This window comes from Mesoplodon mirus (genome assembly GCF_964341445.2).
Source record: "Mesoplodon mirus genome assembly, chromosome: 16".
Classification (NCBI taxonomy): domain Eukaryota; kingdom Metazoa; phylum Chordata; class Mammalia; order Artiodactyla; family Ziphiidae; genus Mesoplodon; species Mesoplodon mirus.
This window is the reverse complement of record NC_138992.1, coordinates 18,554,989-18,573,375: the sequence shown is the minus strand read 5'-3', so window position 1 is coordinate 18,573,375 and position 18,387 is coordinate 18,554,989. Positions and strand designations below refer to the sequence as shown.

The window sequence follows — 18,387 nt, the reverse complement described above, 5'->3', positions numbered from 1 at the left end:
TGACTGGTTGCTACATAACTAGCGGCTAGATAGTTCAGAGTTAGCTGTATTCTGGATGTGCTCCGTATCCCTTTGTCTACCCACCATGGACAATTCACTTCTAGCCATTTACAGAGCACCTACTCTGACCCAAACATGTAGTAGTCTAGGGTTTGAGGATGCCACAATGCTTAAGACACAGCCCGGGCTCTCAAGCAGAGTGACTTAGTTGGGGAAAGAGATGTGTTCCCCCCAGCAAATAAACCCGTATCACACTACAGTGTGGTAAGTGTCACAAAAAGACTGCCGATCGCTAGGTGTATGGGTGACAGAAAGAAAATAAAATTGTACTCTGTGACGAACATGGAAGTTGAGTGTTGGATAAGGTAACATTTTACTAGAACTTTAGAGTCTTTTCCAGTCTCCTGTGGCCTGTGTTTCTAAGTAAGCATGTTGCTTTTGGATCAGAAGCCACAGTTGTGTGGCCTTGGGGAAGTTACTCAAGTAACCTCAGTCTCCATTCTTGCACTGTCAATCACTTACAGAGTGAGCGTGGGGACGGTATTGTATAGTATTTGTAAAGTTAGTACAGTGGCATCTGGTACGTGAGCTACTAACGTAAGTATAACAGACTTCAGCAGAGCAGGTTAGAGATGGCAATCGGTAGATACGCAGGCTTTCATTAAGCCCTGGTGGGCTGAGAGGGCAGCCCACCCCCCACAGAAGTCAACATAACACTCAACATTCGACCACCTGAGATACGTCCCAGAGTAATGGGAGAATCGTTGGACTTGGTGTCAGAGAGCATGGTGCTAATGCTGCCTCTGCCACTAGGTAACTGGGCACATTTCCTCACGTTCTTCAAGTGAAGGTGAAAAAAGTAAGAGAGAAAGAGAACGCTGAGCCATCCTTTCTACCTAAGGGTCTTTGTTGTTAAGCTATGTTGAACATGTATATTCTAACTCTTTGGATTTGATTGTTGATGTGGGTTTTTCTTCCATGTTCCCAAATAAGCTTCATATATGTGTGTATTTTTTAGATAATGTCGATTTTTAATGAATCTTGTTTCACCCCCAGGCTGAAAATAATGTCTCCTTTGAATTTCCATAGCACTTTATATATAATTTCCTTAAGATTGTTGGAATTTCCATCTTGTACTTTTGTTATATGTGAGCATGTTTTATTGCCTTTGCTAGACTATAAGCTTTTTTTTAATGAAGCGGTTTTATTTTATTTTTATTATTGTCATTATTATTATTATTATTTTGGCTGCCATGCGGCCTGCAGGATCTTAGTTCCCTGACCAGGGATCAAACCCATGCTCCTTGTAGTGGAAGTACAGAGTCTTAACTGCTGGACTGCCAGGGAAGTCCCAGACTATAAGCTTATTGAGGGTAAGATTTTGTTATATAATTTCTCTTAGTATTTCTAGCTCTTAGAGCAGATGATTGGCCTCTAGGTATTCACAGTATAAATGAATAACAATGAGTCAGTATTTAAGTACTGAACAAAAGGTGGAGAATATTCCTCTCCATCAAATTTGGTATTTGCCAGCCTTGTTTTTGCTCAACATATATACATAGATAGATAATTCTGTTTTTTTTAAAGGCATGAAAACTTTCTATATTTTTCAGTTTTTAAATGTGGACATGCAAAACTTTTTGATTAGCAGTGTAAGGTATTTTACAAACTGGAAATAGATTTAAAGGTGCTAATAAATTCTTCCATCCCAATTTTCATTTCATCTTCCTCATTTCGGCCCTAAATAAATAACATGGATAAGGCATCCATGCATGGACATATATTTATGAAGGTTTGTCAATTCATCCAGAGCCCACTATTCTTCATGTTTATGTGAGGTACTGTTTTTAAAATTGTTCCTTTAAAAGACATTATAGTTTCTTAGACATGACACCAAAACTAACAAAAAAGTAACATGACAAGCAACAAAGTAAAAAACAAACTGAACATCATCAGAATTAAAATCTTTTCTATTTTAATATTTATTTATTTATTTATTTGGCTGTGCCAGATCTTAGTTGCGGCATGCGGGATCTTCGTTGTGCCATGCAGGATCTTTAGGTTGGGGCATGCAGGCTCTTATTTGTGGCATGTGGGATCCAGTTCCCTAACCAGGGATTGAACCCAGGCCCCCCACATTGGGAGCGTGGAGTCTTAACCACTGGACCAGCAGGGAAGTCACCACTGGACCATCAGGGAAGTCCCCCCAAATTTTTGTATTTTAGAGGATACCATCAAGAAAATGAAAAGACAGCTTACAGAATGTGATAAAATATTTGTGAATAATATACCTGATAAAGGGCTTATATCTAGAATACATAAAGAACAATTACAACTTAATAATAAAAAGACAACCCATGAAGAAAATGAGGAGACAAGCCTCAGACTTGAAAATATTTGCAAAAGGCATATCTGAAAAACACCGTTAGCCCAAAATATACAAAGAACTCTTAAAAATCAACAATAATAAAACAACCTGGTTTTAAAAATGGACCAAGGACCTGAGCAGACACCTTCTGACAGAAAATATACAGATGGCAAATAAACATATGAAAAAATGCTCAACATCCTATGTGATTAGGGAATTCCAAACTGAAACAACAAGATACCATTACACACCTATTAGAATGGCCAAAATCCAAAACACTGACAATGCCAAATGCAGGCAGGGTTGTGGAGCAACAGGAACTCTCATTCATTGCTGGTGGGAATAGAAAATGGGTACAGTCACTTTGCAAGGGATTTTGGCAGTATGGTAAGCATACTCTTACCATATGATCCAGCAATCATGTTCCTTGGTATCTACCCAAAGGAGTTGAAAACTTATGTCCACACAAAAACCTGCACATGGATGTTTATAGCAGCTTTATTCATGATTGTCATAACTTAGAAGCAACCAATGTGTCCTTCAGTAGGTGAATGGATAAACTGTTATACATCCAGACAATGGAATATTATTCAGTACAAAAAGAACTATCAAGCCACGTAAAGACTTAGGGGAACCTTAAATGCATATCACTAAGAGAAAGAAGCCAATATTAAAAGCCTACAACTATATGACCTTCTGGAAAAGACAAAACTATGGAGACAGTAAAGAGATCAGTGGTTGCCATGGGTTGGGGGGAAGGAGAGATGAATAGGTAGAACACAGAGGATTTTTTGAACAGCAAAAAGAGTCTGTATGATACTATATACCATAACGTCTCACAGAAAAAACCTGAGTGACCTTTTTTGGCCAACCCAATATAATGGTAGATACATTGAACAAAATCTGTGGAATGTTCAATATCAAGGTGAACCCTAATGTAAACTATGGACTTTGGATAATAATGATGTATCAGTATACATTCATCAGTTGTAACATCTGTTCCTTTCTTGATAATTGATGGTAGAGCCAAGTTGTGTGTCGGGGGGCAGAGAGTACATGAGAACTCTGCACTTTCTGCTCAGTTTTGCCGTGAACCTAAAACTACTTTAAAAAATAAATCTTTTTTTTTAAAGACAATCCAATTAAAAATAGACAAAGGATTTGGATAGACAGTTCTCCAAAGAACATAGGCACATAGACAATAAGCACATAAAAACATGTTCAACGTTATTAGCCATCATGGAAATGCAAGTCACAATCACAATAAGATACCACTACACAGCCATTAGGACAAGTGTAATAAAAGAGATAGAGAATAACAAGGGTTGCTAAGGATGTGGAACAATTAGGACCCCCTCCTCTGTTGGTGGGAATGTAAAATGGGGCATCCTCTTTGGAGAAGAATCTGGCATACAATATAGGGTTACCATATGATCCTGCCATTCTACTCCTAGTTGTAAACCTAAGAGAAATGAATACATATGTCCACACAAAAATTTGTATATGAATGTTAATAACATTATTCATTATAACCAGGAAGTGAAAACAACTCAAGTGTCCATCAACTGATTCATGGATAAACAAAGTATAGTATGTCCATACAATGGAATATTATTTGGCAGTAAAAAGTAGTGAAATACCGATACCTGACATTACATGGATAAACCTTGTAAACGTTATGCCAAGTGAAAGAAGCAAGTCACAATGGACCACGTCTTACATGACTCTATTTATATGAAATGCCCAACATAGACAAATCTACAGAGACAGAAAGTTGATTACTGCTTGCCTAGGGGTTGCCTAGGGGTTATGGGCAGATTGGAAGTGATAGCTAAGGAGTGTTGGGTTTCTTTTGGGGGTGATGGAAATGTTTTAAAATTGATTGTGATGATGGGACGCACAACTCTGTGAATATATTATAGACTAGAATATATAGAGAACTATGCACATTAAGTGGGTGAATTATACTATAATAGGACCACTCCTTTCTGAGACTGACCATATGCCCAGTGGTTAATAGCCAAATGATTATTTGGGCATTAACATTATATAACATCTTATATTGGCAATGTGGGTTTACAGTGTTAAGCTCTATTTTTTGTTTTTGTTTTTAATTTATTTTTTTTGTCTGTGTCAGGTCTTAGTTGCGGAATGCGGGGTCTTCATTGAGGTGCATGGCCTTCTTTCTAGTTGTGGCCCACGGGCTCCAGGGCACGTGGGCTCTGTATCTGTGGTGCACGGACTTAGTTGCCCGCGGTATGTGGGCTCTTAGTTCCCTGACCAGGGATCGAACCTGTGCCCCCTGCATTGGAAGGCAGGTTCTTTACCACTGGACCACCAGGGAAGTCCCTGTTAAGACTCTGTTGTTCCTAGTCTCCCAGTCCATTTATAAGATGTTGTTGTTGTTTGTTTCCTTTTTATTAACATACATATACTTAACCTACAATGAAATATACATATTAAATGTTTAGTTTGGTGCATTTTGACAATGTATATATTCATGTAAAAACAAGATATAGAACATTTTCATCACCCCAGAAAGTTTCCTCCTACTCCTTTCCAGTCAATCCTCTCCCCTTCCCCTTTCTGATTTCTATCATTATATGTGAATTTCCTCTATTCTTGAACCTCATGTAAATTAAGTCACTCAGTGTATGTTTTTTGTGTCTGGCTTTTCTCACTCAACTTAATACTTTTGATATTAATCCATGTTGTTTTATGTGTCAGCAGCTCATTCCTTTTTATTGTCAAGTAGTGTTTCATTGTATCTACAATTTACTTATCCATTCTCCTGTTGATGGACAGGTTGGCCCCAGTTTTTGGCTATTATGAATAAGGCTGCAATGAACATTTTGGGGGATATATGTTTTCATTTGTTGTGGGTGGGTCCCTAAGAATTGTGGGGACATAGGGTAGATATGTATATAACTTTATAAGATCTGTCAGACTACTCTCCAACCTGTTTTTACCATTTTATATTCCTGCCTGCAAAATGAGAGTTCCAGTTGCTCCATATCCTCACCAACATTTGATGCCGTCATTCTCTTTATTTTAGTGATTCTAGTGGGTGTGAAGTGGCATCTCATTGTGATTTTAATTTGCATTTCCATATTAGCTAATGAGGTTGAGCTTCTCACGTGCTAATTAGATTTTTTTTTTGTAAAGTCTATTCGGTTGTTTTGAATTTTGGGGGGTTGAGACTTCAGCATGACGCTGGCCAGTTTGCAGGGCTCCTGGTTACTTTCCAGAGACAAAATGACCTAGGAACATGGCTTTTGGAGCCTGATGTCTTGCCTGTTTCACAACTCCGTGATTAGAACTCAAAATATAAAGTTGCGAATAGACCACAATAGATCCCCGAGGTATAAATGGTAATGTAGAATTGGATGTAAGTTTAGCCTGGTAGCCATACATTAGCAGTGTTATGTAACATTATTTCAGTTCTTTATGAGAACCTAAAGAAGCACAGGAATTGTTTTTCAGAGAAGCAGTTGAGAGTAGTAATTTGGAACTTGAACTCTGGAGTCAGATACTGTAGTTATATTTCTACCTCTGCCATTTACTGTGTCTTCTTTGGGTCTTACTCATATCTCTGGGCTTCAGTTTCTTCATCAAAAAATAAGGAAGAAAGTAACAGTAACTATACCCCAGGCTGTTGTTAAAATTAAAGTAATTAATACAAATAAAGCATTTAAAATAATGCTGAATTCATAGAAAATGCTGTATGAAGGTTAGCTATTGTTATTATTGATTTTGAGTTGATGGCCTGGCATGATTAGGTGCTCAAAAGTGTAGATTTTCCTTGGGAAGTAACCAGCCTTTATCTGGATAGCCATTCATTCATTTAGCATCAGTCTTAAACAGCTACATAATGTTTGATTCCATTTCTATAAAATTCTCTAAATGGTAACATTGCAGAGGTGGAGAACATACTAGTGGTTGCCAGACATTAAGGATTTGGAGTGGGAGGCTATCAGGGGTTAGCATGAGGGAGTCCCTTTGTCATGATGGAACAGTCCTGTGCTTTGAGTGTGGTGGTGGTTACAGAGATCTATACATGTGATAAAATTGCCTAAAAATACACACACACACACACACACACACACACACACACACAAATGAGTGCACGTAAAAACTGGCGAAATCTGAATAAGGTCTATAGATTGTACTAATGTCAATGTCTTTTTCTGATATTGTACTTTAGTTATTTCTGTAAGATGAAACCATTGGGGGAATCTGGGTGAAGAGTACACGGGGACTCTCTACTATTTCTTGTTGCTGTTGATTTTTTCGGCAGCTTTGGTGAGATATAGTTCACATACCATACGATTCACTCATATTAAAGCATACCATTCATTGGTTTTTAGTATATTCACAGGTATATGCAATCATCACCACAGTCAATTTTAGACCATTTTTATCACCTCAAAAAGGAATCTCACACTTTAGTTAACATCCCCAACCCCCTAGATCCCCTCCAGCCCCTGGCAACCACCCAGTCTACTCTGCGTCTATAGATTTCCTTGTTCTGGATATTTCATATGAATGGAATCATACTATGTGGTCTCTATATTATTTTGCAACTCTCCATGAGTCTATCATTATCACAAGATAAAACGTTTAAAAATGAATGACCGTGTTGCTCTGGGACAAGCACTGTGCTCGGCCCAGTGGACACATGACTAAATGAAGCCACGATCGCTGCCCCAAAGAGCCTAGAGTTTAGTGGGAAAGGCAGAGAAGTTGAGGGGCAATGAGAGCGTGTGTGACAAGTGCTCAGATGGAGGTAAAGTAGGAGCCAGGACAATACCAGGAGGAGTATAGCTTAGATTGGGGTGACATCAGGCAGAGATCCCCCAGAGGAATTGGTTAGCAAAGTTTTAAAATGCATGACACGTGGAAAGAATCTGGGACCATGTGTGGACTGCAGGCTCCTGGGACATCTGTAGAACCAGACCCTTTCTCAAGACTTTTGCTCCTGTTGGCTGGAGTCTCCTGGCTACAGTGCTTAGTGACCAGGCGGCCCTCATCTATTGTTTCCTCTCCCCAGTGTCCAACAAGCACCCGTTTGTGGACAGCAATCTTCTCTACCAGTTCAGAATGAACTTCCGGCGGAGGCGAAGACTGATGGAGCTGCTCAATGAAAAATCCCCCTCCTCCCAGGAAACTCATGACAGCCCCTTCTGCCTGAGGAAGCAGAGCCATGACAATCGGAAATCTACCAGTTTTATGTCAGGTATGTCAGTTCCCTTGTTTGTTTGATCATATATATCTGTCTTTTGAGAAATAGCATAGTTGTAACTCACCTTTGTGAAATTCTGTTCTCCAGCAAATTTGTATTTATTTATAACCAAAATTTTATTTATTTATTTATTACTCCCCCCGAAAAGAAACCATACACACATACAACCAGATTGTTCCTGTGCAGCCAACATACATGCTAAGAAGTCTGTTTTATAACACTATGTATTTGAATTAGAGAAGACTACTCAAGCTCTCACTCCTACCTTATTTACTTTTCATTTACAAACAATCCTTACATATCATTAATTATCCAGTTTTCTAAGTCACAGCATTGAGAAGCTATATATTTTAAGGATGAATAAAGTCTTCTTAGGGCATATACAACTAAAAGGCAACTGATTATCAATCCATCACACAGAACAAATTAAAACTATGAAAGGTAGACACAGGTGCTCAGAAAGCACAGCAGCCTGGGACATTATATGTTAGGTCAGACTGTCCCATATTGACAATTAACCTGGACAGAAATGATGACTGATGTTCACAAAGATAACCCCATTTAAACAAAAAATAAAATAATATAAAATAAAACCATTCACCCGGAAAAGGTTAACTTGATGTGTCATTCTGTGTAAGTGGGTGAGGTGCTTAACAGGATATCTTCAACTCCTCTGAAAACTTGACATTGACTTGAGAAACTGATTGGCCTAAGGTTGGAAGTTATGGGCTTCACCCGAAACCCAGAGCAAAACCAAAATGTGTCTTGGTTATGAATAGGAGCGGACCGTGAGAACACTTACGACTAGATGTATTGAGAACTTTCTGTGCCCTTGGCACAGATCCAAGCTTAGTTGCATACATTTTCTCATTTAATTCTCACTGTTACTCTTCGAGGAAAGACTTTTCTTATCTCCATTTTACAGGTGAAGAAACTGAGGCATGGAGAAGTTCAGTGGCTTACCCAAGGTCACACAGCTAGAAAGTGATGGACAGGGCTGGGTCTGGCACCGGTTCTGTCTCATCCCAGTGCTTATATTATACTGGCTCCTACCCAACCTTCTACATCCCAGGTTCCTCAGACACAGCTGGGATGGAGCAGAGAAGGAGCCAAGAGCCACTCCAGGAAAGCAAACACTAGCCAAGGGTCAGGAGCCTAGGCCTGTGCTTAGATGCGCACCAGTTGTGTGTCCCTCAGGCCGCAGTCTCCTGCAGATGCAGAGGAACCGTTCACGTCTTCGCTGGCGCTAAGGTTCGCCTGTTTCTCAGTGGGCCCCGTAGACGTGAACAAGTGATGAGGAGGAGGAGGACACAGTAACCATGGTCACCATAAAAGCCAGCATTGCTTTTGTGCTTCCCATGTGCCAGCACTGAGCGGAGCACCCTCCATGGTTTCTCTCATTGGGTCGCATGCCTTCCTCTCTTTCCCTCGTTGAGAGCCAGCCAGGTCCACAGTGGAGAGAACGAGATCGTATCACTGAAGCTGCTGCCTCACAGACGCCTCCAAAGCCCGAAGCTGTGCTCTGTGGTTTCATCTCCTTCTTCTGTGGCTCTGGGTGATTAAAGATTTAATCTTCAACCCGGAGGCACTTACCATCACCGTTAATTCATTAAGTGTCTCGCCAGCACTTAATTTACATCCTTTCAGGGATGCTTAGCGTGGACTCGGTAGTTCTTAAAATAATGTTTTATGTAACCGAGTACTTTTCAATATATAATCCACTCCTTGCACCAGTCCCATGAGATGGCATTATTCCCACTTTACAGTTGGGGAAACTGTACGTTTAAAACCGAAGGGAACGGCCCCAGGCTGTGCTATTCGTCAGGGGCAGAGGTGCCACTCAAACCCTTGCTTTTCCGATGCCAAGGCCAGAGTGCTTTATTCCGGCACACGTGACCTGCCTCACTATACCTGGCAGCGGAAAGCCTGCGTGCATGCTCTGGGGAACCAAGACCATCACCATCGGTGACTCTGTGTGTTCCCGGCCCACAGTCAGCCCCAGCAAGGAGGTCAAGATCGTATCTGCCATGCGGAGGAGCAGCATGAGCAGCTGCGGCGGCAGCGGCTACTTCAGCGGCAGCCCCCCACCCAGCAGCAGCCCCCCCGTGCTCTGCAACCCCAAGTCTGGTGAGTGGCTGATGAGCTGCCCCGTTTCTGACCGTGACTGTGGGGGACTTGGGCCTGTGTGCAGGCGGGGCTCCCTGGGAAGTGGATTCTCAGGCAGAGGGAGACTAGCCTGGGAGCATCTTGTTACACTGTGCTCTTGGGGAGCAGCACCCCGTGGATGGAAGGGAAGGACGTGGGTTTGGGCCGAGGGAGAACTGGGCTGCGATGCAGTCTCCGTGAAGCCTGCCGCTCGCCCCAGGTGGAGCTCTGGAGTTGGGATGGTCTTTTGAGGGTTGTCCTGACTTGGGGTGAGGTGGCCAGGCTTTTATACCCTCACCTTGATCAACCATTGGATGTTGGCTGCCCCTGGGAGGAGGGCGTGACCTGGGGAAAGGCGGCTCTCTTTGGAGAGAGAGTTCCAAGGACAGTTGAGAACGCTGGCTGTCTGAGGGCTGTCTGCTGCTAGCAGTCCCAGCAGTGGCAGGAAACACGCAGTCCTGAAGGAAGGTTCGAGCAGCAAACAGCAGGGGAGGTAGCGCTGCCCCAGATTGCAACTGATGCAAAGATCTGTTGGGTCTCCGCACCCCTAAGGAAGAAGCTTGGATCTCTGCAAATGTAGCCATCCCTGCGGTGGACTCTTGGTGCCTTGTGGTTTCAAACTCTACTCATCAACCTCCATGGCTTGTACATTCCAGAAAAAAAACCCTAGGCACAAAGATTGTTAATGAACTTGTACTTAGATCTAATCAGTTCTTCAAGCCCCACAGGAACCTGTAACCCATCGATACCACCACCTTCTCACTGTGCTTACCCACCTCCTTTCCAGGATTAGCTTGCATGGCCCATCATGATAACCATGGGCTTGAAAACACCTTCCACTCCACTTGTTTAGTGCCCTGTCCACCCTCAGTTCAGTGTCTCACCTTCAGGGAAGACACTTTTGTTCCTTTGTTCATGCTGTTTCCTTATTACCAGATGTTGGGGATACAAAGATGAGAGGTCATGACCCCATCCCTCAGTGAGCACATCCTCTCTTTGAGGAAAAAAAAATGCACTCATGAGAATAAGGACAAATAGAGGTTGTTAAAGGGCTTTAAGAGAAAACAGTCATCTAATGCTGTTGTCTAGGTATTTTTCTTAACCTAACTTTTTTTTTCTTCTTTTTTTGCTGTCTTCTGGAGGGTTAGCTCTAAGAATAAAGTTGTAACCTGCAAGTGAATGAAGAAACTTGCTTCCACACTGTCTCTGGCTGGAAAATCTTCCAGCACCCATATATTACCAGGTTTTTCAATTAATAGAGCACTGCTGGTAAGGTAGAATAAGAACTATATTGTTAGAAATAGCATGTTTGAAGCCCTGGTAGAAATCTGATACCTCCAGGTTAGAATCAAAAGAGTTCAATTTCAGGAAAGGGTTAGTTGTGCTAAAGCCATTTTACATGTTTTTGATTGCTTACCAGAGTAGAAAATGAACAAAGTGTTAATTGCTTAAATTACACATTCATCTTCCCTGAGGTAGGTTTACATTGTTTCCTCTTTCTCCTTACCCCCTTGACTCAAAGGGAAAATATTACTGATATGCAGGCAGAAAAGAAAGGTCAGGTTGCCTTTTTTGGGTCTCTAAGGACCAAAGCTGTCAGGACTTCTTTGTGGTTCATAAGTCCTACCTCTTACCTGTATTCTGACAAGCTTCTCTTTTACTCTAAGAGGGTTCCCAAGATGCAGGGAGCTCATCTGTGATTTTTTTCCTCTCAAGCAGGTAAGCAGGCTTCACAGTAAGGCGTTTAAAATTAATCATTAGATATCCATCAGGATATATTTTTTAACACTGTATATAAATGCGCTAATTCAGATAAAGAAAGTGCTACGGAAAGTAACATAATCAGTATCATTGTGGTGAGTAAATAAGTTCCCAAGGATATGAAAAGAGAAAGCTAGAAATAATTCCCTAGGTTTCAAAGTTTCTACATTTTTTAACATAAGAGAGAAAGTGTATTAAATGATCACTATTGTTGCCACATATTACAATATAGTGTGATTCAAAACCACAATGAGATATCACCTCATCCCTGTCAGAATGGCTATCATCAAAAAGAACACATATAACAAATGCTGGAGAGGCTGTGGAGAAAAGGGAACCCTCTTGCACCGTTGGCGGGAATGTAAATTGGTGCAGCCACTATGGGAAACAGTATGGAGGTTCCTTAAAAAAGAATTAAAAGTAGAACTACCATATGATCCAGCAATTTCACTTCTGAATATTTATCGAAAGGAAATGAAAACACTAATTTGAAAAGCTCTCTGTACCCCCATGTTTATTGCAGCATTATTTATAATAGCCAAGACATGGAAACAACCTAAGTGCTCATCAATGGATGAATGGATAAAGGAAATATGGTACTTTTTTTGTATGTATATAAATACACACACACATATACACACACATACACATACATATACACACATACACAACAGAGTATTATTCAGCCATAAAAATGAAGGAAATCCTGCCATTTGCAACAAAATGAATGAACCTTGAGGGCATTGTGCTAAGTGAAATAAGTCAGGCAAAGAATGACAAAATGTCATATGATCTCACTTGTATGTGGAATCTAACAAAAAACTCATATATACAGAGAACAAATTGGTGATTGGCAGAGGGGGGTTGGTCGGTGGGCGGGGGTTGGTGGTTGGGTGGACCAGATGGGTGAAAGGGGTCAAAAGGTACAAATTTCCAGTTTATAGGTAAGTCCTGGGGAATGTGATATACAGCAAGGTGACTATGGTTAATAATACTGTGCTGTATATTTGAAAGTTGCTTAGAGAATAGATCTTAAAAGCTCTCATTTCAAGAAAAAGAAAAGTTTGTAGCTATGTGAGGTGATGATGTCAACTGGACGAGTTGATCATTTCATAATATATGCACCATTACGTTGTAACCTGAAACTAATATAATGTTATATGTCAATTATATCTCAATAAAAATAGAGAAAAAGTATAATAAAAATAAATGGTCGATATTGTCAAATATCACAAGTACAGTGTGATTCCTACATCCACGTTCATAAACCCCAGAGGGGATTGTGTGGGTAGGGGCCTGGAGGCAGTTGAGTGACAGGGAATAAAAAGGTCAGAATCCTCAATCATGGACCCCTTCTCTTACTTCCTGACCATTTGCTGAGAGCTTCTGTTCTTGGTAGTCAACCTTCTCCCTCCTTGGAGGAAGCATAAATTCATGTTCTCTTTTATGAGCTTTCTGAAAGCAAAAGTAACAATCCCAGCCATGTGTCATCTCAACAAGAAGCACTTCGTTGCCTTTGACTGAGAAGGTGCTTATTAGGGCCCAGCTGCCTGGTGGATCCTCCAGGCCTCACCCCCAGGCTGCCTTTTATTTTCTGCTGCACACTTGTTCCAGGACTGGCATCTGACCTCTGAAGGCCACCAGCAAAGGGAATTGGAGGCTGGCACTTCACCAGGTTAGGCTCCTAGCCCTGATCCTTTCAGTTTCTTTGTGGACTCAAGTTCATGATGTCTCTATAACTGGGATAGGATGGTCCCTGTCCCCCAACCCACTGGCTGCTCTGGGTGGCCATGGCAGTCCCTTGTCTAGTTCTTAGCACAGGATGGAGGGGGAAGTTCATTTTTGGTGGATGTTTAGGCAGTCACAAGTCAGGAATCGACTGCAATCTTTGCCATCTTGGAAGACCACAGCAGTGATCTGATGGGGACAGTTGTCTTAGGAACACAACACACAGTGACGTTTTGAAGCTTCTGTGCCCTTTCTTCTGAGTACAGGCAATGGCACCAAATGCTTGAATTTAAATTTTTTTTTTTTGCGGTACGCGGGCCTCTCACTGTTGTGGCCTCTCCCGTTGTGGAGCACAGGTTCCGGACGCGCAGGCTCAGCGGCCATGGCTCACGGGCCCAGCTACTCCACGGCATGTGGGATATTCCCAGACCGGGGCACGAACCCGTGTCCCCTGAATCGGCAGGCGGACTCTCAACCACTGCACTACCAGGGAAGCCCGAGTTTAAATCTTTTTTTTTTTTTTTTTGTGCTGTACACGGGCCTCTCACTGTTGTGGCCTCTCCCCTTGCGGAGCACAGGCTCCAGACGCGCAGGCTCAGCGGCCATGGCTCACGGGCCCAGCCGCTCCGCGGCTTGTGGGATCTTCCCGGACTGGGGCATGAACCCGCGTCCCCTGCATCGGCAGGCGGACTCTCAACCACTGCACCACCAGGGAAGCCCCCGAATTTAAATCTTAATTCTACTTCCCGTTGACTCTGAGGCCTTGGACGGAAGCTATTTAACTTTTCTCAGCTTCTCTTTCCTCCCGAATAGAATAGGGATAAGGATGAAATGAACCCATTAGTTCTTGTGATGATTAAATAATAGAATATATTTAAAGCGCCTAACATAGCGCCTAGCACATGTTAATTATGCAGAAGAATTCCCCAGTGTTATGATTCAAGGCAAAAGGCAGTGCGTACGCGCAATCCGGGGTATTAATAAGGAAATCCGTGCGGCTTTGGTGAATGGGGCGTGTATGGTATGATGGGGGAGGGGTTTGTATGGGGTGGAAACGGTTATCAGACGGCCAGAGTCAGGATTTCTCTCTTTTTTTTTTTTTAACATCTTTAAGGATTTCTCTTAATTTTGACATGTTGAATGCACATCAAGGTCTAAGAGAAAGAAATTCAGGAACTAGAAAATGTGGTCTTTTCCTTTATAGAAAAAGGTCAAGCCGCTCCTTACCCCACCCCTGGCACTCTTGCTTCCCCTTCCCCTGCTCCCATCTCTGCTTTCTGTAGCTCTGTAAGTTAGGTTTAGGGTTATTTATGTTTGCTAATATTTTCTGCCTCTGGGCAGCTAGAATATAAACTGGGAGGCAGGGGTCTTTGCCACTTTTGGTCACTGGTGTCACACATGAGGCATTCAGTAAATATCTGCTGAATGAAAGAACAGAGGGCTCAGAGGGTCTGTACCTTGACACTGCGTCTGTCTTACAGTGTTAAAAAGACCCGTCACTTCTGAGGAACTCCTGACTCCCGGGGCTCCGTATGCAAGGAAGACATTCACGGTAGGCTCATCATTTGGTTTTTCTCCCGTGCTGCTCGTTTGTCTGGGCCATGTCAACATGGTAGTGTGTCCATATGTAGCTTAGGGACGGAACTGAAAAGCTTCTCCCAATTTCCCTTTTGTTTTGAGCATGATTATAATAGTAGACTTTCTTGACCTTTAGGCACTAAAATGCATTAGGACTTGACATAATTTATTATTAATACAGCATTTAAAATTCCTTTTGATGTGTCCTTAAAAAAAGATTTCCATTATGTACTTATTCTAATATAATGACAGGTTCAAAGGCAGATGGTAGAACAAATCATGCTAATAATCCCTTTTGCATTATAGTTAATTCTAAAAATTATGTAAGACATGAGGGAAGTCTTTAGAGAAAACTATGGCATAGATTATTCTACCATAAGGAATGACTTTTTTGACAATGTTATCGTGCCTTGAGTTATACAAGCACCTGATTTGGGTGCACTGCGTACCTGTGAGCACCTCCTGACCACCTGCCCTTTCTTGAAGGTCCTTCAGCCTTCCTTCTACTCCTAGGGTCCCACTGGTATTCTTTTATTTTCTTTTTTTTTGGCCGCACCCTGAGGCCTGTGGAACTTCCCTGACCAGGGATCGGACCCATGCCTCCTGCAGTGGAAGTACGGTGTCTTAACCGCTGGACCACTAGGGAAGTCCCCCACTGGTCTTCAAACAGAATCCATGTTCTCTGCTTGACATCACCTCACCCACTTCCTGTCGACTTGCCTCTGTCTCTTTGTCTCCTCACATGTACATTGACGTCTTCTTTAAAATACTTCTCATCTTTCCTGTAGTCTTCTAATTTTTGTTTTAATACCTCAGGGTGGGGAAAAAGCTTTCCACACTCATTTGTGCTACGAACATTTGTTGAGGACTGCTTCACGTTCTGAGCACTAAGGAATTAAAACAGGATGGGTCCAGTCCTAGCCAGTCAATATGAAAAAAGCACTGGTAATATGTCTGTATCAGGGAAGAGGTAAACTGCACATTTGGAAGTGCAATCAGGTACGATGAACTAATAGCAGCAAACCCTAAAGCCAATGAAGTACCTAATAAAGAACTCCTCAGACAAGCAAACACGAATAAGAGTTCATCGACACTAAAACCTGCCCTAAAAGTCTTTCTGAGAATGGTCACAAAAACTTCAGTTGCTTCCCTACTTTTCCTCAGTCTCCAGCATTCAAGAGACATTGGGTTGTATTTTTTAGCTGTATTTCTTTTTGGTTTTAAATATCAATGCCAGCATTGCTAGTAATTGACTGTGAATGGCTGTCATCTCCATTTCAGTTGGGGTATGTATTAGAGACATGTTTGGGAGCCACCCAGAGAATGTAACTGGCAATTCTAATTATGATTCTATAAGGAAAGTCACCCTCCAGTTTCAAACAACTTTTGGACCAGAGTCAATTTGTAAATTGTGAACTTTATGTACTTTTTCACTATCTTTTCTTGGTACAGAAAATTGTGTTTCAAGAGAGCCAAGACTCTTCATGGTTTCCCCCCATTAGTAATTGAAATGGTTACTTTAAAGTTCAATGATTGTAAAGCAGCTATACTCCAATAAAAAATCTTTAAAAAGTTCAGTGACATAGCAAGATCATCAGGAAAGTATCCTTTGGATGCAGGGGAAGAGAAATTGGATCTGGAGGGAAATTTCAACCCTATTTCTTTAGATCTTCAGACTTTCCATTTGAGTCTGATATTCAACTGCATAGCAGCCTAAGAAAGAGGCCTTCTGCCAGTTATTTATTGAGTAGTGACCTCACAGAAGAAGCTTCTTTCTGCCAAACAGGTGTTTCTTGACCATGTTTTCTGCACAGAGATATAAGCCTGTGTTTGTGATAGAAGAGTCCTGTTCCCCTGACAGGGTAGAGATGAAGTGGAGAAGAGGTATCTCATGCCATGTCTTTAGTCTTGGCTTTTCTCTGTCTTGGAAGGGCGGGCACACTGCCAGGGACCGTCTGCTGATGGCTAATTGTGGTTTTCCTCTCTAGATTGTTGGTGACGCAGTAGGCTGGGGCTTTGTGGTGCGAGGCAGTAAGCCATGCCACATCCAGGCCGTGGATCCCAGTGGCCCAGCAGCCGCTGCAGGAATGAAGGTACCTCCAGTACAGCAGTGTCTAAATACTTCTCGCTTTATTTCATTGTTTGGTGCCATCTGTACTTTCTCTCCCTGCGTGTTTTGGTCCCATTTTTGTCATTTCCTTTTCCCTTTCTGAATGGGGGTGAAGTGAAGCCAAGCGTGTATGAGGTAGCAACTAAAAGGATAAGTTTTTCTATCGCTCGGACTATTGCCTTCTTGGTCTCCAAACCTCCCTCGGTATTTTACATTTCTCTCCTGAACCAATACTGAATTTGAAAAAAAGTTTCTTTTTGCTTAAATCTTATACAGTAATTGTACTGCTTTTGTTCAAAGTATATACTTGTGGTGTTTAAGCAGCCAAGACACAAGAAACAGTAAATAGTGAGAAAAAGAGAACAAAAGTTGTGGAGTTTGGAAGAGGAGATCTGGATTATTTTATTGGTTTTTACTACTTACTAGCTCTTTGAACAAGTTCTGCAACATCTCAGAGCCTGTTTCCTCCTCTCTGAAATGATAATCATATTTCATTCTGCTGTTTTATGGATTAGATATGTCGAAACATTTGATAAAGTACAAAGAACTACACAAACATCAAGAAACTGAGTGAATTGTGTAAGATTTTTGAAAATAATTTTTACACATTTTTAGTATTAAAGTAATGAATATAGAGTCAAGAAAATTTGGAAAATACACACAGGCAGAAAAAAAATGATAACTGCCTATAATCTTTCCTAGCTTAGAGATAACCACTCTTTACATTTTTAAGCAGCTCTTTTGAAGTATAATTGACATACATTAAAGTGTATCACTGTTAACATTTTGATTTATATTCTTCCAGACTTCTTCTATGTATGTATACATATATATATATATATATACGTATAAGTATATATATACACATTGTTTTTATTTGTAAAGAAATATGGTATAAGAGGATATTGAGAGCACTGGTTTTCTGCTTCAAAACACCTTTATCGGGCTTCCCTGGTGGCGCAGTGGTTGACAGTCCGCCTGCCGATGCAGGGGACACGGGTTCGTGCCCCGGTCCGGGAGGATCCCGCATGCCGCGGAGCGGCTGGGCCCGTGAGCCATGGCCGCTGGGCCTGCGCGTCCGGAGCCTGCGCGTCCGGACCCTGTGCTCCGCAACCGGAGAGGCCACAGCGGTGAGGGGCCCGCGTACCGCAGAAAAAAAAAAAAAAAAAAAAAAAAAACCACCTTTATCTAGCACAGTTTTGTTCTGTCATCTGTAAAACATTTCACAGAGGGTATTTATCTCTTGATTATCTGGGGCCATGGGAGGATGCAGAAGGCTTGAAAGCCACAGATAATTCCCCCCTTTATTTCTTCAATACTTTCATCCTCACCCCTCAGTCCTTTTCCTAGAGCAGTAAACCAGTGAAGCAATGACATGGTTTGGATCTCCACAGCTCTGATTTCCAGCACTTACCCTCTGGCAATGGTTTACCTACTAGAAAAGAGAGATGGGCA

General features: G+C 41.8%; 1 protein-coding gene across 2 annotated transcripts in view; it reads left to right on the top strand.

Annotated features, from left to right (window-relative positions):
* Window positions 1-18,387, top strand: part of DEPTOR (DEP domain containing MTOR interacting protein) — a 209,123-nt gene that overhangs the window by 98,876 nt on the left and 91,860 nt on the right. For both annotated transcript variants that reach the window (XM_082601043.1, XM_082601042.1), the window contains exons 5-8: window positions 7,419-7,604; window positions 9,603-9,737; window positions 14,726-14,796; window positions 16,811-16,915. In XM_082601043.1, the coding sequence (XP_082457169.1) occupies window positions 7,419-7,604; window positions 9,603-9,737; window positions 14,726-14,796; window positions 16,811-16,915 (497 nt within the window). The remainder of the gene's footprint in view (window positions 1-7,418; window positions 7,605-9,602; window positions 9,738-14,725; window positions 14,797-16,810; window positions 16,916-18,387) is intronic.